Source organism: Rosa chinensis, chromosome 2, assembly GCF_002994745.2.
Source record: "Rosa chinensis cultivar Old Blush chromosome 2, RchiOBHm-V2, whole genome shotgun sequence".
Lineage (NCBI taxonomy): Eukaryota > Viridiplantae > Streptophyta > Magnoliopsida > Rosales > Rosaceae > Rosa > Rosa chinensis.
The window spans coordinates 31,769,321-31,779,807 of record NC_037089.1 but is presented as its reverse complement, the minus strand read 5'-3'; the positions used below and the strand labels follow the sequence as shown (position 1 = coordinate 31,779,807).

At 44.3% G+C, this 10,487-nt stretch overlaps 1 protein-coding gene across 1 annotated transcript; it reads left to right on the top strand.

The window, feature by feature from the left end:
- Positions 1 to 2,466: 2,466 nt before the first annotated feature.
- LOC112188525 (cytochrome P450 81Q32) lies at positions 2,467 to 4,432 on the top strand. Its single transcript, XM_024327652.2, has 2 exons — positions 2,467 to 3,411; positions 3,611 to 4,432. The coding sequence occupies exons 1-2, from the start codon at positions 2,512 to 2,514 to the stop codon at positions 4,220 to 4,222; spliced, it is 1,512 nt and encodes a 503-aa protein (XP_024183420.1). The 5' UTR covers positions 2,467 to 2,511; the 3' UTR covers positions 4,223 to 4,432.
- Positions 4,433 to 10,487: the final 6,055 nt, after the last annotated feature.

The window sequence follows — 10,487 nt, the reverse complement described above, 5'->3', positions numbered from 1 at the left end:
TTTCGAGAAAATAAAACAATCCTAGCGCACGCGCGCGTTGATGCAGGCATGCGTAGCGATGTTTTTGTGCTTGAGAAAAAACTGAGCCGCTTCCTCCCTCTTTGCAGCAGTGAGCCACGAGGCCTTTTTTTCTTCTAGGCCTGCTTTTTTTTCTTTTCTGGGCCGCAGGGCTTGTTTCTTTTTTCTTTGCTTGTTTTTTTTTTTTTCTTTGCATCTTTTTTTCTTGGGCCGCATGGCCTGTTTGTTTGTTTTTTTTCTTTTGGGCCGGGTCACCCCTTTTTTTTCTCTCGGTCGGGTCCCCCTTTTCTCTGTTTTTTTTTCTTCTTTCTTTTTTTTCTCTTATGGTTTTCTGTTTTTTTTTTTTCTTTCTGGCAGGCTGGGGGCGGAGACTGAGCAGTGCTGCAGCGCGCGGGACTGCTGTTGTCAAATGCGCGAGCTGCTGCAGACGGGGCTGGGGCCAAGCGGGACTGTTGCAAGGCAGGATCTGCTGCAAGCTGGGATTTGCAGGTGGGAGGCCACGATGATGCAGCGCTGGGAGGTGGCTTGGCTTGCGGGCTAATGCGCGGGGGGCTAGGCACGGCTGTGTGACGATAGGCTGCTGAAGGTTGGAGGCTGTGCAGCAAGAGGTGAGAGGCTGGGTGTGCAGCGCCGGGCAAGGCTGATGCCGGGGAATTTTTTATTTTTTTTTAGATTGGTGGCTGCACAAAAGAAGAACAAGTTTTTTTTTTCTAGGTTTTGGTTTTTTTTTTTTCAACGGGAGCAAGAAAGAAACTTGGAAACTAGTTTTTTTTCTTGGCTATTTGTTCTGAGTGTGCTGATAACGTGTGAAAGTAAAATTGAGATTGAATTGTTCTACTCATTTCATTTCGTAGTCCCTTTATATAGGGAGAGAATTACAACGGAAATATCAATTACAATGATGACATTAAATGCTGATTGTGCGTAATTGTGCTGATTAATGGTAATCGCTGATTCCTTGATTTCCTCTCCGTCAGTCACTTTGACGAAGGCACATAATATGTTTTTCCTTTAACACACGGAACGTATTAGGGTGGTTCTATTTAGATCTCCAAATTTGATATTTGGACCTCTCCTGCTTATTGAACCTCCAAATCACTTTTTTGAATTTATTATTTAGCTAATTAGACCTCCTTAATTTTACCAAAACACCTTTACACAACTAACATGAAGAAATTTTTTTATTGATAATCATGAACTACATACAATAACGTGAAGTTGAAACAAGTGATCTCAATCGAATGGAAATTTGGTCTAAGCAAGTTAATCTTAGATCTCCACCCACAACCTTTTTACCATCCTTTTATTAAAACCTAGACTCTATATCATCATCTTCCACCATTCTCTAACCATCATATTCATCCGACTCAGTGATTATGGAAGTCGATATGCCCTCTTTATTTATGTATTTCCCAACCATGGGGTTGAAGTTTGAAAGACGGAAGTATAATTCATCAGGCAGTCTCTCAAGATGTCATTTTTGTTTTTGTACAATTTGGAGAAGGTCAGAAGGACCTTTGAATTTGGAATCTTAAGTCTCTGTTTGTAAGGTGGGTTTGGAGATGATAGCCATGATTCCATGAATTTGGAACTCCAAATATTATTATTTTTTTGGGTCGATGGTACTCCAATTGGATTGGGTTGTTCTTGCAATCATATTTGGGATTCAATAATAACATGAGTTAATGTTTTGGCGTCATCTTTTTTCTCTCTTTGAATGAAAACAGAAAGAGTAAAAAAGAACATGACGGAGGAAGAATATATATACTTTGCAAGTAAACAGAAAAATTGAAGAGGTTTGTCGTGGAGGTAAGAATAATATGTGTTTAAATATATATATATATATATATATATATTATAAATCCTTATTTGTCATTTCATATAAGTTGACAAAATCTAATAAAAATTAAAAAAAGATGGAGGTCCAAATATTAAATTTGGAGGTCTAACTAGAACCTCCCAACGTATTATAGTCAATTTATATAAAAAGACAAATAAATTCGTTGTAGATTGATATATACATGATGAGGTATTTTTATAACATTCAGAAATTTAACTCTATGAACTCATTAAATTTGATCAAAATAAAAAATTATACAAAATCATACAAACCACTGATATTTGTTACAGCATTAAATCCAAAAAACTTAATACCTTAATGTTATATTCAATCATTTTCACATAATCCATAACGAGTTATTATTCCTAATCCCCATTGATGCTACATGAATGCCAATGCGCTTTGCAAATGATAGAATAAGATCTGCCTCGAGTTTTTTGTCTTTGCCATGTCTTGTTTTTGACTTTTTGGGGCAACCTCTGCTACGCACTCACTGACATAAGCAGACCCATGAACTACCCCCACGTATCCAAATTAAACTTGCCTAGCATAGGCGTCTCGAGGCTGGACAATATGGGGCCTTATAAATACCATACAGATATACGGATTAGACACCACATCTGCACATCATATATTTTAATATACTCCAAACCATGGAAGACATCTTCTTCTACACATGTCTCTCCATCATCGTATGCGTGTTCATCTCTCTAAAGCTGTTTGGACGGCGTCGTTACCCCAACCTCCCTCCAAGCCCTTCCTTATCTCTTCCGATACTCGGCCACCTCCACCTTCTTAAACCCCCAATCCACCGCACCTTCCACCGCCTCTCGCAGAAACACGGCCGCATCTTCTCCCTCTGGTTCGGCTCCCGCCGTGTCGTCATCATCTCCTCCTCCTCGGCCGTGCAAGAATGCTTCACTAAAAACGACATCGTGTTGGCAAACCGTCCCCCCACGCTCTTAAGCAAGCACTTTGGGTACAACCAAACCGCCATGGGAAGCGCCCCCTACGGCGATCACTGGCGCAACGTTCGCCGTATCGGCACCGTCGAGGTCTTGTCCACCGGCCGGCTCAACTCATTCTCCGACATCAGAAAAGATGAAGTCAAACATTTGCTGCGCAAGCTTTCCCGACATGCAGAAGAAGAAGAAGGTCGTTTCGTGAAAGTGGAGCTGAGGTCTATGTTGTTTGACCTGACCTTCAACAACATAATGACCATGGTGGCGGGGAAGAGGTATGTCGGGGACCATGTTGCGAACAAGGAAGAGGGGAAGGAGTTCTTTGAGATCATGGATGAGGCTCTTTCGTACAGTGGGGGAACCAACCCCGGAGAATTCATGCCCTTTTTGAGATGGTTTGGCGGTAATGGTTATGAGAGGAAGTTGAAGAAGTTGGGCAAGAGAGCAGATTTGTTCTTGCAACGTCTAATTGATGAGCACCGGAACAAGAGTGCTCCGGAGAGTAAAAATACCATGATCGACAATTTGCTTTCTCAGCAGGAGTCACAACCTGAGTATTATACTGATGAGATTATCAAAGGACTTATACTGGTTAGTAAAAATTATAATATCCCAGCGTTGCTTTTTTCTGTTATGTCCAAAATTACGGTAATTTTCTGTTATGTCCAAAATTACGGTCATAGTGGTTCACCATTTAGTGTTAAATATTTACTTTATAAGCGTCTTCAACAATCTAATTTAAGTATTATTTTTTTGTTAAAGTTATTAATTAACTCGAGTTAACTTTCAGAGTCTATTATTGGCTGGCACTGATACATCGGCAGTAACAATAGAATGGGCTATGTCTAATTTGCTAAACCATCCGGATGCATTGGAGAAGATTAGAGCTGAACTGGATGCTCAACTTGGTCAAGAACGCATAGTAGACGAACCAGACATCTCCAAACTTCACCACCTACAAAGTATTATCTCCGAGACTCTTCGGTTGTACCCGACGGCACCAATGCTAGTACCACATTTTGCATCAGATGATTGCATTGTAGGTGGATTTAATGTACCACGTGACACATTGGTATTGATCAATGCATGGGCCATACATAGAGATCCGAAGTTGTGGGATGATCCTGAAAGCTTCAAACCTGAGAGGTTTGAAACTGGCAGCAAGGACGAGGCACACAAATTTATGCCATTTGGAATGGGAAGAAGGGCATGCCCCGGAGCAGGATTGGCTCAACGTGAGATTGGCTTGACTTTGGCCTCATTGATTCAATGCTTTGAGTGGGAGAGGGTTAGTAAAGAGGAGGTTGATATGACTGAAGGGACAGGACTCACCATGCCTAAACTGGTGCCATTGGAGGCCATGTACAAACCACGCTCATTTTTTAACAAGGTTTTCCATTGATCAGTGGACAAATTTTATACCAAAATGTATTATTAAACGCCATTAAGTTATGTGCAGTTGGTTATTTAGAATAAGTAACACCGTGGAGATTATATACACAGCCATCACGAGATAGGTGAGATGGGAAAAGTATTGTAGATTCTACTAAATAAATGTATCAGTAAATTATAAGCTATATAAATTGTGTACAATATCGTACTACTATTGTTATTGTATGGTGTATATTGATGCCTTTGTTTTGGTTTTTGGTCTCTATTTCATTAATTTTTCTTTTATATCAATTCTCAATATTTATTCTTTATATACAAATGAGATTGAAAGATGAATATCGAGGTATATTTTCCCATTTTTATAATTTTTACTAAATTTATTCAAACACTCTAATTTTTAATTTATAACAGAGAGCATGAGATACCTCTGATATATTAAGGAAGTTATTTTTCTGGATAATAAAAGCCAAAGAGCTGGGGAGGTTCTAATTCTAGCCTTTATTTAAATGGTATGGTCATCTCCAATGGCGCCTTCTATTGTGACTTTTAATTAATAATATTCCACATGACACAGTGGTACTGGTAAATGAGTGGGCAATAAATACAAATCCTAAGTTTTGGGTGATTTTGAAAGCAAATCTGAGAGGTTGAAACCTGCAGTAAGGATGAGGCACACAAGCTCTTGCCATTTGGAAATGGAAGAAGGGCTTGCTCTAAAGCAAGCTTGTATAGACGAAGTTGGCCTGACTTTGGCTTCCCGGGCCATGTACACACTACCCGTTAGACTATGGGAGCTAGCATGCTAGAAGTCGTTAATTACCTTAATCGCAAAGGGGTGGATGATTATTAATGCTTTGAGTGGGATAGGGCTCGTGAGAAAGAGATTGATATGACTGAAGGTAAAAGGCTTACCATACCTAACATGAGAAATTCTTGCGTAGGGGCACCCTGTGAGACCCGGAAATTTCAAGTGTCTCTTTTGAGTTTCGATGGATACATTTTTGGTTGTTTCCTATTCTTCAACATATCACTTATGACAATTCTTGCAAAATTATTATTTGCAAAATTTGTTCAACTTCTATATTACTTTTAAATAATTATCTCTTTTCTACAATTTACATTCCTAACATATTTTCTTAAGTTTTTATTATCATCCCATATCATTAACCTCTTTTAGAGAACTCCATCGAGACTAACCTTATTAAGCCCAATTCTCAAAAGTAGTTCTTTAAGACACAAGCTTAGCCTTTTTCTGCCAGAAAACAAAATGAAAATCTCCCCTTCCCCCATTAGATCTCGGGTTACCATTTTATTTAGACATTTTCTTCAAAAACTACATATAACATTGATAAAAACCTTTTTTTTAAAAAAAATAAAAAATAAATAGATGGGGCTTGAATAGATGACCTTATAAATGGAAAGTCGTTATCTTACCACTAAAGCAAAAAGGCGCACCAAAACAAAATTATGAAAGGAAAGTAGCATATGAAAGAAAACCGTTAGAAATGGTTTTAATGGATGAGCAGTAGCTTGTTACTTTGAAAAAAAAGAATATATAGATGAAGATTAATTAAACTGGTTTTGCTCCTTTGATTTGGCTCTTTTATTTTGGTTGTATGTATAGATTAAAATGTAGAAGTCTAATTTTTTAGGGGAATAATATATTCATTGATTGAAAAATCATGACGACCATATTAGATCAGTGCCAGAGTGATACATATGTTTGGACTCATCTCATTCATAGTATCAAAACCACAAACGGCCTAACCAGGATTGCTTCTAGTAAGCAATGTACACCCATTAGATCTCGGGTTACACACTTTATTCAAAGTAACTAAAACTAAAAACTAAAAATTAAAACCTTATAACTATTGGATGATACATGACTCGAAACAATTAACTAGTAATCAACCTAAGACTCAAATGGTGTACATCAATACTAGCCAACCGAATGCACCTGTCACATTCAACAAAATCTCAATCCCAACCCAAAATGGAAGGTGGTTTGAAGGTTTTGCTGATGTTGGGTATCTCTCTGATCGACAAAGGTTATTCCCAAACTGGTTAAGTGTCACCATGGGTAAGACCACGATATCTTCGAGATCTATAAACAGACTCTAGTCGCTATATCTTCGAACCATGCAGAGATTATTGTTCTTCATAAAGCGATTCATGAATGTATATGGATTTGATCCATAATTACGCATGTTTGAAGCAATTGTGGTTTGAAGTTTACCACTGTACATACATGTGCATTTGCAAGCATAATTAGCTATAATGAGCCACGCTCAGGGTACCGCCAGGGGTACCAACGCCCACCTCATGAGTGACTGGCGTAAAGACAGCTAGCCAAGTTACCGCCTGAGCCCCGGATCAACCCCAAAGCACCGCCGACGCGCCGCCACACGCCGTGTCAAGGTAGCATCAGAAGCTACTGAAACTGGGAACTGAAGCACATCAGTCCCACATCGAAAACAAGGAGAAGATCATCCTCTTCCTCACCTATAAAAGGTCCTCTCCTCTCTCCTCATTAATGACACATTCAATACTTACCTACTGTTACTTTGTCAACATAAATACATTGACTAACTTAGGCATCGGAGAGTTGAAGACCGCCCGGCGCGGTCTCCCTCTGACGCTCATTGTATTTTATTTGACAGGTAACGGGAACCACTCACAACAAAGGTATCGATCCGCCCGCCGGATCAGCGTTAACTAAGGTCCAGCTACCGCTAGACTTTTAAACATTAACATTGGCGCCGTCTGTGGGAATCCTTGAACAGAAGGTCATCCCATCACAATTACCATGACTAACGGTAGCGGGGGAAATATCGGGGAACAGGCAGACCAGTCCGCCGTTCCCCAACCCGCCCGCCCAGCGGTAAGCATCAACCGCGCACTATTCAACACCCCGGTCAACCCAGGCGGCGAAACAAATCCAAGCAGCAGCCGTCCCCCAGGTCAGGACCTCACCGCCTTGTATGAGCTGGCGCTGGCGGACCTCCACAAGGCAAACAGAGAGCGCGAGCAGGAACGCAAGGAGAAGGCGGAGGCCCAAAACCAAGTGGCCACGTTGATGACACGTTTCGACGAGCTAAGGCGAACACTGGACGCAAACGCCAACCCCGCACGAAGTGAGCAGTCACACGGCACCAGGCACAGCTGGCCTACCGCTGGTATGGGACCCATCGTGCAAATGCAAGTACCACTAAACCCACCTGAGCTGGCAGGAATGGGACCACCCCCTATCCCACAACTGCTGGAGCAGGAGGCGGAGTCATCGCTGCGCACCCACCACTCGAGGACAAGAACAAGGACTGAGGGTAATCTACCCATTCCCGGGCGGGGGTTCGCTCCGCGGAACGCCCAGGCGGGCCCCGCTGGCGACACAACCACCCAAATTTTGGAAAGGATGCAGCAGTTAGAACGGAGACTAATCCTGGCGGAGGCAGGCACCCCGGCGCCAGCCCCAAACCCACTCTTCGCATCCAGGCCAGGCCCGTTCACCGCTACAATTTTGCAAGCCGTCAGGCCAGCGTTTGCAAAAACCCCAAAAATGTCACATTATAGCGGTAAGACCGACCCCTTCGTCCACATGGACACGTTCAAGAAGGTCACCAACAACAAGGGATTTGATGACGCCACCCTGTGCCACTTGTTCAGCGAAACGCTGGATAGTGAGGCAATGAGTTGGTTTTTCGAGTGTCCGCCAGGGTCCATCGACTCATTCCACGCATTATCTCATGCCTTCCTCTCTCGATTCATCTTGTTGTCCGCCGGTCATCACAACACGGGCCAGTTGTTTGGCGTCAGGCAGGGAGGGGACGAATCATTGAAGGCATTCGTCACAAGATGGCGAGCGGCAGCATCTCAGTGCCGCGATCTCGACAAAACAATGGCTTCGGCGGCTTTCAAGCAGGGACTCCTCAAGGGACCATTCCTCTATCACCTCAACTACAATCATCCAAATGCGGCGTACGATCACCTTATGAGTGAGGCGGTCATTCATGCCCAGGCAGAGTTTATCACATATGGAGAAACCCCACCGCCACCAGCAGCACCAACAAAGTCATCTCAACCCTCCTCCAGCCATCAGGAGACCGCCAGCAAAGCCCCCACTGCACCGCCAGCCGACAAGAAGAGGGAGTGGCAGCAGGGCAGTCATCAAAGCAAGAGGCAGAAAGACAACCACTACAAGGGCAACCGCCCATCCCATGGGGACAATCGCAACAAGCAGACAGAGTCCTCTCAACGGTATGCAGTATTCACCGTCCTCACAGCCTCGTACGAGGAAATTTACAATCAGTGTAAGGATCAGATACCACCGCCACCCTCGCCGAAATTCCCCAAAAGGGGTAAGCCAAGAAACACCGGCATGTGGTGCAAATACCACGAGGACAGCGGTCACAATACCAACAGTTGCAACGCTCTCAAAACAACCATTGAGACCCTATACCGTGACGGCAAGATGGATCAGTTCAAGGTGCGCCAACCGCCACCTGTGATTGCCAACATTGAGCCACTGGGCCGCATCAACACCATCGACGGCGGGGCTCCAATCACCAACATGTCTCACAGGGCAAGAAAGCGTTACGCACGCGCCAATCACCCAAAGGAAGTCTGTAACATCCGCTACGAGAGATCCACCAAACTCCCAAAGTCTGGTTGGGAGCCCATCACCTTCTCAGAGGAGGAGGAGCGCGGAGTACATCTACCCCATGACGACCCATTCCTGATCGATGCCATTCTCGACAGATGGTCAGTAGGAAGAATCTTGGTGGATAGCGGATCTGCTGTCAATGTCATATTCAGCGGTTGTTACAACAACCTTAAGCGGAACAAGAAACTACTACAAGACCATGAGCCATTGCTTAGCTTCTCCGGCGATATCACTCAGCCGCTGGGTTCTGACTACATGCGGTTAACCATCGGCTCCAGTCCATGTATGGCGGAGGTACATACCGAATTTATAATTGTGGACTGTTTCAGTTCGTATAACGCCATCATAGGACGGCCGGCACTCAACAAGCTCAAATGCATCATCGCCGGATACATGCTTCTCATGAAGTTCCCCACACCCAACGGCACGGGCTGTGTCAGGGGAAGTCAGCAACTGGCACGAGAATGCTACTCTACCACCATTGCGCGGTCAACCCGCCGCCACGAAATCCTAACGGTAGGAAATCAGGCACCGCCACCAGATATCTTCGAGGATCCTAGGGATGAGGAGGAGAAATACGTGAGAAAGGAACCGGTCAATCCGGAAACATCGTTGAAGGTCATCAGCATCTCTGACGAGCACCCAGAGCGGACAGTCCGCATAGGAGCTCAGCTAGACCCAGAGGTGGCCGCAGAACTCACTCAATTCCTGCGGGACAACGCCGCCGTTTTCGCATGGTCATATGCGGACATGCCAGGTATCTCTCCCGAAATCATCACACACAAACTAACCATTAAGCCATCCTTCCATCCCATCAAGCAGAGGTGAAGGGCCTTCGACGAGGAGAAATACCGCGCCATAGGAGAAGAGGTCGCCAAACTCCAGGGCATTGGATTCATCCGCCAGGTAATCTATCCCCAATGGATCTCCAACCTGGTCATGGTCAAGAAGCCTAGCGGCAAGTGGCGGATGTGTGTCGACTTCAAAAATCTCAACAAGGCATGCCCAAAGGACAGTTTCCCTCTGCCACGCATTGACCAGCTGGTCGACGCGACCGCCGGGCATGAACTCCTCAGCATGATGGACGCCTTCTCCGGCTACAATCAGATCAAGATGCATCCCAGCGATCAGGAGTGTACCACCTTCACCACCGACAAAGGGCTGTACTGCTACAATGTCATGCCTTTCGGTCTGAAGAACGCCGGTGCAACTTATCAGCGGCTGATGAATGCTATGTTCGCTGAACATTTGGGCAAGATAATCGAGGTCTACGTGGACGACATGTTAGTCAAAAGTATAAAAGCCAGCGGACATGTGGCAAATCTCAAGATCATAGTTACCATCCTCCTGGCCTATGGCATGCGCCTCAACCCAGAAAAATGCTTCTTCGGCGTCACCGCCAGCAAATTTCTGGGTTATATTGTCAGTGAACGAGGAATCGAGGCTAACCCGGACAAGGTACAGGCCATACTCGACCTGGCGGACCCTGAATATAAGATACACGTCCAGTGCCTCCAGGGCAAGTTAACCGCCCTCTCTCGATTCATCTCCAGGCTCTCTGACAGGTGTGCCCCATTTTTCAAGCTCCTCAAAACGACTCACAAGAAAGTTATCA